The 17,074-nt window shown below is 37.0% G+C and overlaps 1 protein-coding gene across 1 annotated transcript; it reads right to left on the bottom strand.

Moving 5' to 3' along the window:
* Window positions 1-4,432: 4,432 nt before the first annotated feature.
* On the bottom strand, window positions 4,433-16,310 carry cntn1b (contactin 1b). Its single transcript, XM_055153820.1, has 22 exons — window positions 16,221-16,310; window positions 15,847-15,882; window positions 15,640-15,766; window positions 15,325-15,506; window positions 14,145-14,240; window positions 13,842-14,054; window positions 13,463-13,556; window positions 13,186-13,370; window positions 11,747-11,871; window positions 11,554-11,671; window positions 10,787-10,937; window positions 10,576-10,703; window positions 9,809-9,981; window positions 9,517-9,640; window positions 8,764-8,931; window positions 8,028-8,177; window positions 7,073-7,143; window positions 6,657-6,909; window positions 5,784-6,095; window positions 5,149-5,270; window positions 4,911-5,067; window positions 4,433-4,583 (listed from the first exon to the last, which is right to left on the bottom strand). The coding sequence occupies exons 1-22, from the start codon at window positions 16,273-16,275 to the stop codon at window positions 4,501-4,503; spliced, it is 3,123 nt and encodes a 1,040-aa protein (XP_055009795.1). The 5' UTR covers window positions 16,276-16,310; the 3' UTR covers window positions 4,433-4,500.
* Between the last annotated feature and the right edge of the window lie 764 nt (window positions 16,311-17,074).

Below are 17,074 nucleotides of genomic sequence, written 5' to 3'. Positions count from 1 at the left end.
GTGCAATGTTTATCAGTGAAAGTGTGAAAATGCTATTGGCTTATGGCTTATGTACAGTGAGTATGAGGTGAGATTTCACACAGAACACTGACTCCTGTGAACATCAGGAGCCTATTATTAAATCTGTTTTTGTGGCTCAGCATGGCAGGTCCAAGTCAGAGAACCAGAGCATCTTCTGATCAAACCTGCAAAGGGAAGATTAAATGAAGAAATGTGTTTATTCACTCTATGTGGTCGTTGCTATGGTAACTATTATAAACTCTAAGAAGTGGGACAATCAGTATCAATTAGGTAACATTATGTGCACATGAATGGCATTTCAGCATCTGTGTGTTACAAAGATAGATAGGCTTTGTAATGATTGATGTAATGCTATGTCTAAAAAAAACATACTCGTTATTAAAAATGTGTCTGCTATATAGTTATAATCTATGACACCCGTAGATCATTATTTTATCATTTGCACATTTAAAATTTCAAAAACTCTCTAAAACACTCTAAAAAAAACCACTAAAGAAACAAATGAGCCACAGATTTTTATTTTAATTTTTTTTTGTACCTAATTGACTGCATGACCCTAGAGAATCCTACACGCATCAAATATTAAGAAAATAAAATTGGAGAACAAAGTTAGTGGGTATATGCTGGTGGCAAAGAAAGAGAAAGTTGATTAGCAAAATGGCATCTTGAAAATAAGCAATTAAAGATGGCTCAAACAATCATGAATCACACCAAATACAACTCTGGAGGAGTAAATGGTGAGGGAAAACAACTATAACATGGTTAAAAGCTCTGAAAAGTCGATTTTGCTGAATAGGTCTGCTTTAAAAGGAGGCTTAATAGTGTCACTTTGGGGTAATGTTGTTTACAGATCAATGCTGGTGCACACACAACCTCAAAGTATTTTTAGTTTACTCTGTGTTTACATGCACACCACAAATCTGATCATTGTCTGATTTCAGGGGTTAGATTATTAAAATGTAAACAAGCACATCCAATGGGAGTAATCGGCTTTCGTTCTGATTGGACATTATGCAAAAAAGGGCAAATGAATGTGGTACAAAACTTAATGAGAAAATGAGAATTATTTTAAAATTCTTTGCACTTTGTCTTCCACATACAGCAGTTATTAAAAAATACATTGATTAATTTTTATCAGTTATTTTTGATGATCAAATTTCTTCTATTGGGTCATCTCATTTTTTTGTTTTGTTTTTTTTTTACTTCTGAGACAAGAAAAAAAAAATGTCATAGTTAAAACTTTGATATAGTTGGAGAGAGTTGGATGACAGAGCTCTTCACTACTCTTCACTTAGTTTATATTTTACCTTGGAGAGAGTGGACTGTTTGTTTTAGACAGTAGTTTGTCTGCATACACTTCCCTGATCATTAAAGTGACCAGCTCACCTCTCTGATTTACTCTAATGATCTCTGGGAATGGGCCCCCACTCTGTCATATCTTATTCTTAATATAATATCCACCAGAGGAGGCGCCACACAGGCACAGTCTAATAACAACACTTATTAGTACAATACAAGATGCAGCATGTCTGCTGTCACATCATAATGTGTTTCCCATTCACTCCAAATCAACTACAAGTGTCAGGTGTTCAAAAGTAGTCTACTGAATCATGAATATCTCTCTCTCTCTCTCTCTCTCTCTCTCTATATATATATATATATATATATATATATATAATACAATATTACTTTTTAAAAATAGCATAGCCTACATATAGAAAGAAAATGCTGCAATTACCACATTAGTAAACGGATCTGCTACATTTTTTTTTTTTTTTTTTTTGGGACAGTGTTCCACTATATGACATTGAACTCAGTCTCCATGGAGCAGATGACCCCACCAAGACAAGTTATGAGTCAGATCTGTGGAGAGGCAACACTTAAATAATGCATTTGTAATATTATTTGCTATAAAAGAAGTTTAATGCCATACCATGGAACATTCTTGACAAAGTGACAACATGTGCATAGAAACAAACAAGTGGCAGAAATGTTACATAGTGCACCTTTAATATTGCAATATTGCTTTTTACAGCAACTCTTGATGACTCTTGTATTATTGCCATCACTTTGCCAGGAAGGTAAAACCAAAATAAAGTCAGTTAAAGGTGCACTGTGTACATTTTCTGGTGGAGGATCCACCACCTGCTTGTTTCCAAGGAGATGTCACTGTTTTGTCTGGAATATCCAGGCATGGCAAACGTGGGTTTGGATTGACCTAAAAACTTGCATTCTTTCTGTGAGTGACTTCGCCTCTCCACAGATCTGACATCTACCTTGGCCCTGTGCTGTCACCTGCTGTCTCCATAGAGATAAAAAAGTGTAGAGTCATATGGAACATTTCAGGCAATATCTCCATGGAGAGAAGCAGGTGACGGAGCCTCCACCAGAAAAGTTACACAGTGCATCTTTAATCAGTATTTATTTTGATTGCGTGTTCTTAATCTCCTTCTGTTCTTGAACTTTGTGTTACAACACTGTAATTTCACCATTTTTCAAATTATGTGTTTTGAAAATATTTTCAGAAAGCATGAAGTGTCCACCAAAACCTAATGACAATGATGGCAAAAGAAGAAAAAAAAGGCAACATTTGTTCATTGTTCAAAGAGGAGCTGAAGTGAACATAAAAATAAACACAGGCCGAATGGTGTATAAACAACAAATGGTGTTCCTTCAATATCCTCCTCCACAAAAGAAAAGCACTCTCCCGCTCGGTGCATCTGTGCGTGCTGTGTTCAGATGATAGCAGCTCTGATTTTATACAGTATATAGGCTTTTCTAGTTCTCTGTAATTTAGTTGAAGGCAAAGTCATATTATGAGAGGAATATTGGTAATGGAGAGCAGATAAAAGACATCAACAATAGATAGTGCTCCGAAAGATTCATGCTTTTGTTGTGAACACAGGGAGGCTATTTCCACAGTGTTATTACAGCCACTAAGCCATGTTTGCTAAAACAAATTACACAGGCTGCATAATAAACAAGCATTCTTATTGTGTCAATAAGAGGGGCTGGTGGACTTTATTCATTACTACTATACTATTGCAATGACGCTACTGCCATCTTCTGTAATGACATAGACAATGCAGTTCTATTGACTTTAAAGGTGGAATGAGACATATTACTTAAAAGATGAGATGTGACATAAAAGATGATAAGGTAAGATTTTTTAACTGAATTTCTAGTCAATTCGATTGCAGAAATTTTACTAGCACTCACAATATTTTGGGGTGTGAGATCTTTTCCATCCCTATTAAGTTTTTAGTACATTTTTGCTATAATACACTTTATGTAAAAATATAAATTTAAAAATATAGGTTTAGTTAATGTTAATACATGACAGACTCAGCTTTTATGTCATGCCTTCGTACCCTGTATATCAAGGGTCTCCAACCTTTTTCCTCTGGTGAGCTACCTTTACAAAACAAAAATGCCAAAGATTTACTTATTTTAACAGTTGTAAGAAATTGAGTAAATATAAGAGTCACAGCCTTAGATTGGGGACAGTTAGTGCACAAAACTGGGCATTAAAATTATAGATTTACAGTGGTAATTAAATTTTACTTATTCAGCACAATACATATAATTCAGAATTTCTTCGGGGAGCTACTTCATCCTGAGCTACAGGTTGAAGACCCCTGCTGTATGCCTTTCTGGCTTTTTGAAACAGTTACTTAAAAATCTAAATCATGAAAAAATATTTTCAGTGTGAACCAAAAAAAAACCATTGCTGATTTGGTGTAATTTATTTATTTGCAGCTTTACAGAACAAATCGAGACGGCCTACGGTGCATGTACCTTTACATAGGAGGAAAGCACATGATTTGAAAATTGAACATTATGGATTTCAGAGCATCAAAATCCATACTGATCTAGCAATAGCTCTATGAAAAGTGTAAATGAAAAAAAGCCTGGAATTGTAGATGTGATAAACACGCAAACAAATAAATACATGAACAGAATAAATCATGGGTTAAGCTGTGTGGCTCGTCAGTATTTCCCAGTCTAAAGGGGTGTTCACACCAAAGTGTCAAAAAAACTTCATCCATAGTGTCAAATACGTGCGTTGGGGGCGTCTAAATTCAAATGCAAAGGCGTCCAAATAGAGGCGTCAAGGTGTTTTTTGACGCTTTCGTGTGAACACCCCGTAACTCTTGAATCACAAACTTGAACAATATTTACACAATATTACACACATCATGATTGGATTTCAGACCCTGTATTTTCAGTCATGAGTGACTTGTAGACTACATTTAACAGCTTTTGTAGCTAAGTGTAGCTGATTCTATGAAGACAAAATACTGACTGGCTTATGTATTTGTTTAGCAGTACCAAAACAGTGACCAAAAGAAGATAGAGCAGGGACTGTAATGTGGAATAATCTCTTAGGTCTGAGTGCTGAGTGGGCAAAAAATGTGAAGGCTTTTGAGCATGTCCCAGAGTTAATTATATTACAGTGGAGGGAAAGGTGAAGCAGGTTTAAATTTGCAATCCCACAATGCACAGGGCCAAGAGCAACAAAGGTACCATGCTCAAAGTGGGAGTCGTCATGGTAGCTGCACCTGAAACACAAGAAAATAACATAAAATTAGATTCAAAGCTATATTTTGAACTTAAATTGCAACTACAAAATGATAATATAAATACTAAAAAAAAAAAAATTATATTATTAAATGCTATCCGGACACTATGCCAAGAAAAACAGGTTTATAATAAAAAATAATCACTGTTCAATCAAAACAGCAAGATTTTCTTTTTCATAAATAGTCTTCACATGTGTTTAATGTGTTTTAATCACAAAATAATAACTAATTATTTTTTAACTTGTTGACTATTAAAATACAACTGTAATCTGCTTGGGTTTATGTTGCAGGTTAATAGAGTTTTACCTAACAGATGAATCATTCTGACAGGGCCGTCTCCTCCTTCGTATCGTCCACGCACCAACAGCTCGTAGTCTCCGAGCTGAGGCATGGGGAAGTCCATGAAGTGCCAACCTGTAACGTACACTTTCCCATAGATGTAGCCTGTCTTTCTGAACAAAACCTACAATGAAAATGAGTAAAAATTAGTGATACAATTTGAAAACATTTACTTCAATAGTAAATGTATGATATTATGTTTAACCTTGTAATAGAGAGGGAAGGAATAGTTTCCAAAAATGTCATAAGTGACGTGATCCCACCACACGTACAGCCACATCCCAGTCCAGGAGATCCAGCGCCACACTCTGGGAGCCTCGGGAGGTGCTACACAAATATATTAATAAAAATACCTATTATCATTTTATGTGATCATATTTTAAAATATGAATTAGTGTCTCAGTTATACCCATTGGTGTCAAGTTTATAATCAGCTATTTTTATCTTTACGTGTTTTTATGTTTACACTTGGCATTTGTGCTGTTGTGAAGGTATTTTTCCTTGCATAATTTGTTTTTCTATCATAAAGTCATAGGGCTTTAATAACCAAGCATCTAGGTCATAATATATTAAGTGATTTCAAAATGATCAAGACCTGAACAACATATTTTCATTAACCATTCACCTGACTGCTAGACCTATTCACCTTATGATAACAGAGTGAAGTGTATTGCTTTCTTTTCTATAACACTACATGAAAACAAGTACAGTTTCTCACAGGTTATTCTGAATGTCAAATTAAACCAATCTGTCTAAATATAAATATTTATATGTGGAAATGTCAAAGCCTGAACGTGACCTTTAAGTCTTTGCACCCATATGACCCCTTTGTTTCCTTACGTGCTCTCTTGGTGAACATCTCACAGTGCTCGCCCGGTGGTCCCAGTCCTGCTCCATTGAACGCTCGGACCTCGATGAGATAGTGGGAGTCTGGCAGCATATTCTCCAGTCTGGTTTGGTTGACGTGGGCCGGGACAAATATTCGATTGGCCCCTGGCTCTGGGTCATCGTACTTCCTCCAGTATTTCACCTGATACCCCTCGATGTACTGCTGCAGGCCGGTCCCTGTGTCCACCACCGGGAGCCACCACACCAGCGCCTCTGTGGAGGAGACTGGCCGGGCGTACACGTCTGTCGGAGGCTCTATTGGGACTGTACACATTATAGACCATATCAGGATTAAGGTTATATTAGTCAAGATATTAATTTCACAGTAATTTAAATTAAACTTATGAAAATAGAAACAAACTAAGACTAAAAATAAATAGTAGCTTTTCAGTAAATTAAAGATGCACAAAGAAACTTCTATTTGATGTCCCTTATTTGCTTGTCTCCATAGAGATATTTTGCTTACACGTAGGCAAACTATTGATCCACAAGGTAAATTACTTGGACAAAAAATGTGCCTGAAATGTTCCATAATTGGGTATTGAACTTATCCATCTCTCGTTTAGTTAATTTCAGGTGTTTTATTGCTCAAATAAAACTTGAAAACAATAATTCTTACTGTGAGCAGGGCTGACTCTTCACGATGTGACCTGTAACTTTGTAATCTGCTTGTTTTCACAAAGATACATAAGCTAAAAGTCATACTGTGGAACCATATTAGCAAAGCAATAACATCACCATGGAGACAAGCTGACAGTAAATCCTCTATCAGAAAAGTTACAGAGTGCACCTTTAAAGACTCAGATACAGCAGCAGAACCCTCACCATCTCGTGGATAGTAAATGATCTTAGTGAGGCTGTAGGGGCCGCTTCCTTTCACATTAAAACACTTGATTTTGACCTGGAACTCTCTCACTTGGAAGTCCTCATCTGTGGGAATAAAGTAGGAGTCTCTGTGCACGTGCCTCCTGGTCTCTGGGTCTGAGATCGTCTCGTACCACCAGTCATACGCATTGTGAGGTTTATACGCCAAGATGTAGCCAAACTTCTTTCCATAGAAGTACCAGGGCTGCACAGGCTGGAATTCAATGACAAAAACAGGTCAATACATGCTGATAATGACTTAATGATTCACCTTTGTGCTACTGTGGTAAGATTCTGAGTTGGCAAGTTGGCCTTTCATATGCGGTTTAAATGTGGTTTAAATACTGTGAAAGATTCAAGTAAGAGACGGCACATACTGTCCATGTAATGACAATCTCTCCGTTTCTTCCTCCATAACCAGCAACATCCGTAGGGGACACAACAGGAGCTGAAAAAGATCAAACTTGTTAAAAATACATGGTGATACTTATTCAGGCCATGATATAATTCTAAGAGCTAAAAAATAATGATTGTGACCATTTTGGTAGAAAAAAATAAATCATTTCTATTCAATCTAGACACCCACAAAAGTACAATTAATGTAAAATCTTTTTTATCTGGCTGGTACTGTCATCTCAACTATTTTATCATTCAGAAAGATTGATTTTATAAACCAGATCACATACAGTAACATTTTCAATAATGGAAATAAAAGAAAATGAAGGATTTCACTGTTGTTTGGTCATGGTAACAAGAATCATGAATAATTTTTAAATTGTGGTGTTTTTTCTCACAGTAATTGTCATACAAATTTTGATATCGTGCCATCCCTACTAATCCTGTTTCTTCTATCAGCTCAGTGTGTATTATCAGTGTAGGCTCTATTCACATTTATGTCACAAACCAGGAAGACGTTGGAAAAGATATGATTACAACGTCTGGTGTAGTTACCAACAATGGGCCGACTGTGATAAAACCCAGTGAAGTAAATGTCATCAGCGGTAAAATGAAGACTGCATACGTATGTGATGTTTGAAATCATCCTGATTTTGGTGCTCTCATCTCTTCTAATCACATGTACCCAGTGCGATCGGAGTTGTGTGTCAGCAGGGAAATTATGAAAACTGAGGTATGGGTGTAATTGTTGATTAGCCGAACATAACGGAACGCTACAGTGACATTTAGATGAAGAAAATTGTGCCTTGAAAGTTGTAATCGCATCTTTCCAAATGTCTTCTTGGTTGTGACGTAAGCGCGAACAGAGCCTATTGGTATATTTACACTGAAATCTTGCATTTTATTGTATTTTCTATTGTCTTGTTTTGAGCTTACGTGCGTCCCAGGTCTTGATCTTGAGTGAGGGGATGCTGGCCTCTCCGGCTCCATACTCATTGTGGGCTATGATCCTAAACTGGTACTCCATCCAGGGGTACAGGTCTGTCACATCAGCCTTCTCCATAGAGCCGTCAATCACTGTAGGGGCTAAAAGTACAAGAGGAAAACAAATCATTACAAGACTGTGTAATATTACTTCTCATCCTCTAGTAAATTAACCAATACACATGTGGAAATGTCTTCTGCTTTTTCCAAAAACACACAGTGTGACGGCAATAACTACTGGGCTTTCCTGCAAAAGTAGCTATGTTTGAATAGTACGAACTTAACGGTGTTAGTTGGGACCTAAAGTTGTACTGAACACTAATATATTGAAGCTCTATATATTTTTATTGCACTTTAAAAATTGCTTGAAAATGTACTCTATGTAACTTTTCTACAGAGATATCCTGGAATGTACCACAGTATGGCATTAAAGCTATCTCCAAAGAGATAAGAAGGTGATGCAAACAAGCCAAGTAAAAAGACTATAAATGAATATAGGCAAGATTTATAACTTGTGGAACATTCCAGGCAAAGCAATAACATCATCCTGGAGAGAAACAGGTGACGCACCCCCCTACCAAAAAGTTACATAGTACACCTTTATTTGATCAGTAAAATCAGCTCAGAGGCAAGGGATGTACAATGAGATATAAGAGTGCAGCCTCTTGTGGTCAACCATGGTACTTACATGTGCTGGCGTTCCTCCAGTCATCGTCATACAGAGCCCAGAAGAACCTGGTCTGGACAGTGTAGTGTGTGATTGGGCTGTTATGTTCTGCTCCTTTGGTCCACACCAGCTTCACATAACTGTCTCCAATCTCCTCGATTCTGATCACACCTGGAGGCCCCGGTTTACCTGGGAAACAAATAAGTGACATGACTGTAAGCTTTGGCCTCGCAAACACATTTTTCATTAAGGTGTGATTGAGACAAATGCTTTTGAATTCAAACAAACAAATATATAAACTTTAAAATTATGTGAATCAAGCTGTATTGGGCGTCTTTCTCCAGGAGCTAAAACTACATGTTTAGACTAATTAACAGATCTTCCCATTATCAAAAACAAAACTATTTAATTTATATATATATATATATATATATATATATATATATATATATATATATATATATATATATATATATATATATATGTTAATTGATCCAGTTATTGTAAATAATTAAAAAATGTTGTCTCTTCCTCATGGACTACATCAACAGAGTCTCAAACAAGCCCCAAAATGTAGTCTGATGCCCAACATAATGTAAAAAAAAATATAATAATTTTGGGACAAAAAACACTGATGAAATGTTTAATCAATTTATGATTGTCTCCACTTTAATCAATTTATGATGTCTCCACTCCTGAGCCTCAAATCAGTAATGGGCAAACTATACTTGTTAAAAAGAATATTAAGTAAATAAGTAAAATAGTAATACCCACCAACAATTTTGAGATCAGCATACGCAGAGTCACTGTCGACCACTGTCTGTGCTGTGCAGGTATAGCGCCCCCTATGCCACACCTGGGCATTCTTTATCCTCAGGTCTCCAACTCCATCCTCTGCCTGACGAACAACAAAAAGGACAGTTAGAAAATAAAAAAAGGAATATAACAGGTATAACAGGTTGTAAGATATAAAGAAATATTTTTTTAAAGTGATTAAGTCATTCTATAATTTACTGTAATTTCCTAAATATCTATCCATTGCTTTAACTAACACAGAGCTCTGTACCATGACACGTTCGTAGTGCTGCCACTCCAGGCTGAAGTCAATGACCCTGAAGTCTATGGACCAGATGAAGGTGATGTCCAACATGGGGTCGTATGAAGCAGCACATCTCAGTATGATGTCATCCCCCACACGCACATCTGAGTCCTCAGGCACCACCGTCAAACTCGTGGCCTCTGGACACAACAACAATAGAAAGTAGAAAAGGTAAACACACTAACCTATCAATCTGTCTTAATCCTAAAATATATAATTACAGTTATTTTATATTGTTGGTTTAAGATTACATCATCTTGTACATATGTTTAATATTGAAGAGAGATAAAACTAATACTGTCATTTAGTTTTTTTCCCTCAGAGGGCCTCATTACAAAGAGAAATATTAAGATTCTGAATTTAAAAAAAAAATTCCCATCTGGGATTATCACAATCTACATTTAAATTGTATTCATAAGGATGCCATTTCATAGTGGTAGCATATGGTACTCATTTTTATTTCTCAGGAAAATTAAAATTGCTTAGTTGTGATAGAAAGAAATTGTTTTATTCCATGAAATGTGGTGGGTCTTAGAATAAAGCTTTGATTAATTCTAGATTAATGGAAAGAGCTTTCCTCAGAATGTCTAGTGTAAAAATCTAATTCTCATGTGTGCTCCCTAATTTTCTTTATCAAAAATATGATATGTCTGGTCAGTAAAAACTGAAATGGCTAATGTTTAAAGTTTCCATGACTTGTCTGAACCAATATGTAATATTTTCATGAGACTGACCTGTGATAGTGAGATATCCAGTGCTGTTGCCTTTTCCTCTGTCGTTTTCAGCGAAGCAGGTGTAGAATCCCTCATCATTTTTAGTTGCGTTCAGAATCTCCAGAGTCCCATCGAACATGATAGAAATACTGCATAGAAAACATAGGCTCACTCAGTACATATCCACTACAGTACTACAGTATATGTTTGTGTACACAGTAGTATTTGAGACCGTGAGTTGTTGAAGAGCAGTTCTTTGCCCTTGGTCCAGGTGAAGCGAGGTCTGGGGGCCGCTCTGGGTTTACACTCGATCAACACGCGGCCATCTTTAGCCCCCAACAGCTGCTTCTTCACTGGGTTAAATTCAAATGTCGGGGCGCAGGCTGGCGAGGAAGAATCATGAGTCTTTATTAATCTATTGTATTAGGAGTGATCACAGGGGATGATAATGACATTCAGAGGATAGAAGATAATATGTTGGCACCAAAATTTCATAATGTGTACAAATAATGTGAAGATAGCTCTGTTCAAAGCTTGCTGCACACCACTCTATAGTGCCCACTTGTGGTACAGTTAAAGTAAAAGTGTGTATAAGTTTATGAATGCCCTGAGGACTCACAAAATGAAATTATAATTGTTTTAATAACACCTGAGCAGACCTGACCTCTTAACTTTGGAGGCGCTGGAAGAACTGCTTTTATGAACTACGTATAGACTCTTATTACTGTTCTGTTTGTCTTCTACCTGATTTTTAAATGCTATATATAGACTCCTGTAGCCTGGAATTAAGCTTGATTGATATTTCCTCACTTGTCTCATCTGTTGAGTTAGATAACACTGCACAATAATGTTTGATCTGTAGTACTATGCCATATCAATACAGAACTCTCAACAGTCTAGCCCACCTCGAAACCTGCTGTGGTTCTGTAAATTTCTCAGTAATTTTTCCCATAGACTTTAAAACAAGAAAAAAATCAAATATTAAGAGAGCACACTTACCAATCACCCTCAGCTCAGCATTTGCATATTTAATCCCCCAGTAGTTTTCAGCAATGCACTGATACATCCCGGAGTCGTCAAAGGTCAGACTGGAAAACTTCAGCTCTCCTTTTCCATACTGGACACAACAAAAGAAATTTTAAACTGTCAATAGAGACTTAACATTATAAAAAAAACATGTAAAAACTCCTACCATGTATCCATCCTTGTACCAGCGGATAAAAGGGTAGGGTTTTCCAGCAGCCACACAGCGCATGGTGTGCTCTGACCCAATGTCTTTCTGAGTGTTGTTGATGGTTTCGGCCCATTCAGGAGCAGCTAGAATAGAATCAAACAATAATAAATCTTTATAAATGTAATTTTTTTGTATGTACTTATGACAAGATAATGCAGCCATCCATCTATTTTAGTTCTTGTATCAAGTTTCTGCAAACAACCGATAGAAATTCTCAAGATGTGTGAAAAATCCCTCAGTCGTCCAGGTAGAATCCATGGCAAAAGGAAAAATTTAATTTGTCAGCTGGACCCAAGTTGTCTGACCCTCTGCCTGAAAGGAGGAACTAACTACCATATTTTTCGGACTATAAGTCGCTCCATAGTATAAGTCGCACCAGCCAAAAAATGCATAATGAAGAAGAAAAAATATAAGTCGCACCGGACTATGAGTCACACTTTTTGGGGGAAATTTATTTTATAAACTCAGACCAGGAACTGACATTTTATCTTGAAAGCCAAGTTATAGTAATAACAATAAAATAAAGAACAACAGGCTGAATAGGCATTAATATGATAACATAACATATTAACAATTATTCAGATAACTATAGCATAAACAACAGAACATAAGTTTACCAAACTCTCAATCTCACTCCAAATCACTAAATCCATTGAATCCATTGAATTCTTCATCCTCGGTGTCACTTCTGAGCAACTCCGCCTAACTTCGTCACTTTGTCACTGAAGTACAGGCTTTGTCATCCAAAAACTTCCAGGAAAGTTGCATGGCACACCCTCCCAGTTGCCGTGAAGCTGTTCTCCATTCCCGCTTTCTGCCAGTACCTGACAAGTCTCTCACTCACTCCAAACTTTCTTTCTGCTGCTTGATTACCGTTTTTTGCTACATATTACACTAATTGCAGGCTTTTTCTGCAGGAGATATGCACAGAAAACTGATACACAAGCCTAGAGCGCCCTCTCCTGGCTGTCAGTCGCACCGAAGTATAAGTTGCAGGACCACCCAAACCATGAAAAAAAGGGCGATTTATAGTCCTAAAAATACGGTACAATGAAACTACTCTGAAACTAAAAGACCTACCTGCTTACAGTTTCTGTTAGTTAGCTAGGCCTGTTGAACTATACTGAGTGTGAGGTCAAAATAAGTGAGCCTTTCTTCATTAAGTGAAAATGTACTGATTAATACAAACTGATCCAAATATGCTTCTTATTTCACTCTGCAAGAAGATTGTAAATATTTTAAAAGTTATAACATTAACAATAACAATGTATTTGCCCAACGTTCATCCGATAACCTAAACCCATATGGATGCAGACAAAATGGCATCACTGCATCTCTACTTATGAATGAAATAAACTAAAACCATACAGCATTTTCATATGAAACTAGTTACTTACACTCGACGTAGAGCCAGGCTTTATGATAGTCCTTTCCTTTGGTGTTTATGGCCTCACAGTCATAGCCTCCCACATCTTCATACTGCACATTGTAAAGGTGAAGGACAGCCCCCGATTCACTGATCTCATGGTTGGCGGGCAGGTCTGTAGCGTCCACCTTCCTCCACACAATATGAGGGATCGGACTACACGTAGACAAAATAATATAGTGAAATAAAGCTCAATACAATTGTAAATATTTAGAGATGAACATATCTCTTTTCTGGCAATTCCTTACTTTCCAAGAGCAAAGCATTCCAGAGTGATATTAGAGGCCAGCATGGCAGTGGTGTCTGGAAATTTCACCCTGATGTCGGCTGGGTACTTTCTCTCTTCACCTGTAAGAAAAATATGTATTGGGATAATATGGAGACTTAATGAGAAGAGATGTTCCTGTCTACTTATTAATAATTACTATTTTACATATTTTTGGTGATAGGGAAAAAAGCACAGCCAATGTAATGCTGGTTTAATAGTTTATTTATTCAGGAATGTTTAATAGTAACAACGACATTATTCAGAATTGAGTGCTGCATATAAGAAGAGAGCTCCTAACATACAATCTTGGTACCATTCATTCAATAAGCCAATAAGTATACCTCTATGTAGTTACCTACCCTCTTCTGGTGGTAGAGGAATGAGGGGGATGAATTTGGAGAAGACGCTCTTTCCGATGGTGGGGCTGGAGACAAAGCACGAGTAATTCCCAGCGTCATGGGCCTCCACTTTGGCGATGTAGAGGTTTCCTGTTTTCTGTGACACAAATCTGCGGTTGTCTGTGGGGAGGAAGACCGGGAACTCGTTGTAGATCCAGCGGTACGTCACCTCCTCTGGAAAGACAGAAGGAACCATCAAACCATCAAAGTTGTTGAACATACCAAAGAAAATGTGAATATTCTTTTATAATTTAATCGACATACGTGGGTAGGCTTTTGGAGGGACACAGAGCAGAACAGCACCTTGTCCTTCTTTTACATACACTGGTTCTCTCTCCTCCTCAGGAAACTCTTCTAAATCTTAAGCAGAAGAGTTGGACTTTATTTACATATTAATTAATTTTTGTTACTGCACACAGTTAATATAAATGAGGCTTGAGTCCTACATCAAAATCCTATGTTTATTTTATGACTATAAAATATAGTAAACAATAAAGGTTATTATTTGGAGGATCCGGTACGTGTGTGTCATGAAGGTGTTTTCCCTTTACCTAGAATGTTCCGCAGTTAAACTTCATGCATGTATTCAATGTTTATAGCAGAGTTGGGACCAAGTCGTTGTTTTGCAAGTCTCAAGTAAGTCTCAAGTCTTTGACCTCAAGTCCGAGTCAAGTCCCAAATTAAATACAGGCAAGTCGATTCTCGAGTCACTGGCCCGTAAGTCCAAGTTAAGTCCAAGTTAAGTCCAAGTTGTCAGCTTTGAGCCTCAAGTAATTTCAAGTCTTTAAACCAAAGTAAATATAGCTTAGATTTTTGCAATTTATATGCATTTTAAGATAAATTGTTTTATTTTATAATTGTATATTTCTCTATGAGTATTTATAGAGTATGTAAGAGTTGTAGAAATTAAATTTTTTCCTTTTTAAATGTCTTGACAGTGTAAAATGTCTTGACAGTGATAGTGTGAATAATTATGATCAGAATAGAACAAATTCAGATTTAAAAGTGCTTCTCAAGTCTTCTCAAGTCACAGGCCTCAAGTCCAAGTCAAGTCCCAAGTCATTGACCTTCAAGTCCAAGTTGAGTCGCAAGTCTTTGTCCATTTTTTCAAGTCAAGCCTCAAGTCCTAAAAATAGTGATTCAAGTCTGACTTGAGTCCAAGTCATGACTTGCAAGTCCTCTCTGGTTTATAGTGTTAAAAGAATACCTTGAAAAACCTGCCTTTCATACAGTTCTGGCGTAGTGGAACATTCCAGGTAAAGCATTTCCATAAAGACAAGCAGATAGCCATAAAAGTTACAGACCACACCTTTCAATCAAGACACAGTACATTAAGTGTCAGAAAAGTGCTAAAATAAAATGTCAAACAGCACTCATTGCACTTTAGTACAGTCTAACAACCTCTGACCATTACTTTTACATTATAAGTGCCTGAGTTCCTCACATCCAAACTTGACGCGAGCCTCTTTGCTGATGACGGTGCCGTAGATGTTCTTGGCCACACAGATGTAGGTCCCAGCATGCTTCTTCTGTCGTGGGTTGTTTATGACCAAGTTTCCTCCGACCAGACTGTAGTGCTCATCAGGCTGCTCCATCAGTTTGATCTCCCAGTTATCACGCCGCCATCTTTACACACAATAACATCCCAACATATTTAGTTTTAGAATGAGGTTTCAGCAATGTGAATGTCTCCACTATCTTCACAAATTGCATCATGTTCTCAGTTATAATATCAGATTTATAGATGCATATTTCTGACCTGTAGGAGGCTGGAGGATTGGCTCTGGCTCTGCAGTTCATGGAGATCCTTCCATCTGGAGAGTCCTCAGTGTAAACCACATCCACCGGCTCCTCCTCAAAGATGGGCCCATAACCAGTGGCATCATCTGATCCATTTAATACAACAGACTTAAGTTTATAACCAGCACAAAGAATAATTAAATTTACATAAGTGAAAGTTACCCACCTCCAAATATCCTCGGCTCATTGAACAGGACTCCCACTGAAAAATTTGGACAACAATCACATTGATTATCAAAGTAAAAAATATGTATATCATGTTTATTTTAGTGCTGCTGCCCAATGTCAGTGTTGGACTTTTGGCTGTGTAGGCTCTTATTATTAGTATTCATTTTTTATTTTGTAAAAATAGTAAATCAGAATTTGAAACTGAATTTTTCTTCGTCACTTCTATAGTAATACTCACAGTGTTTCCTGGATTCATGGTTTTCTAGATTAAAATAATTGAAAACAAGCTTCCAAAAATAAAGACTTTCTAATGTCACCTGAAAAATAACATTTAACCTAGCACAACATGATACTTAGGGAAAGTATTCTTACCTGTAAATGATAATGAAGAGGTGAGGGCCAATGACAGAAAGACTATGGATGCCATGTCAGTGAGGAGTGAAACTAAAGCCAATCTGAGAGAGGACAGAGGGACAAACAGAAAGGGGATGCGAAGGGAATGGACTGCAGTGGTCTGAAAGAGAGAGAGGAAATAACATGTTTATACTGGAGTACCACAGAACCACAGTATGAGAAATACTGTTGTAGTTAATATGATAGCTTAGGTCAGTTAAATACAATCAATCAGTGAACCTGCCCAGGGACTACAGGTGGAAATTAGCACTGGTGCTACAACCTGGTACAATGCATCTCTCCTGTTAAGGTCAAATGTAAAAATTGTGCCCTGTCCCTGTCTAAAATAAAAAATAAATAAATAAATATACTCTATACTAAAATTTAGTATCATTTCAGGCAATGTATTGACACATCTAATACAGCAAATGTCACCTCTGCCAATGTTGTCCACAGAGTCAGAGGTTATAAGATTAGTTTAAGATGTTATTATTTTATCAGTCCCTAACAATATTTAAAATAAAGTTGAGCAGTAGGTAACTCGAGAATCACATCAGGTAACTAAAACTGAAGCTGTAAAACTGTAGAATAAAGAACAATGGCAGACAGAGCACATGTAAAACTATTCTGATGATCAACGGAGTGTTTTCATGTGTTATGCTTGGTGCTAATCCAGCTCAGATCCTCTTTAGACAGACTACACTAAACTGGGTCAGCAGCACATGTATTAACCCTACTGCCATTGACTGAATCTCCAGGTTTATATTATACAGGCTTTAATTGTGTTTTTAAGGTCTAAAAAATAACATGCTAACCTTATGTAAGCAATGAAA

The sequence above is a fragment of the Boleophthalmus pectinirostris genome, unplaced genomic scaffold (genome assembly GCF_026225935.1).
Source record: "Boleophthalmus pectinirostris isolate CB_2022bp ecotype Guang Dong unplaced genomic scaffold, ASM2622593v1 HiC_scaffold_18, whole genome shotgun sequence".
Classification (NCBI taxonomy): Eukaryota; Metazoa; Chordata; class Actinopteri; order Gobiiformes; family Gobiidae; genus Boleophthalmus; species Boleophthalmus pectinirostris.
Note: the sequence above shows the minus strand (reverse complement) of the source record. Positions and strands in the feature narration are given on the sequence as shown.

Excerpts from the sequence above, each read along its gene's own strand:
- cntn1b (XM_055153820.1), bottom strand. The coding sequence starts at position 16,275 with ATGGCATCCATAGTCTTTCTGTCATTGGCCCTCACCTCTTCATTATCA. Across the intron at positions 8,178-8,763 it reads CTGGAGGAACGCCAGCACAT|CCCCTACAGTGATTGACGGC; the intron begins GTAAGTACCATG and ends TTGTACTTTTAG. Across the intron at positions 5,068-5,148 it reads CCTTCCCTCTCTATTACAAG|GTTTTGTTCAGAAAGACAGG; the intron begins GTTAAACATAAT and ends TTTTCATTGTAG.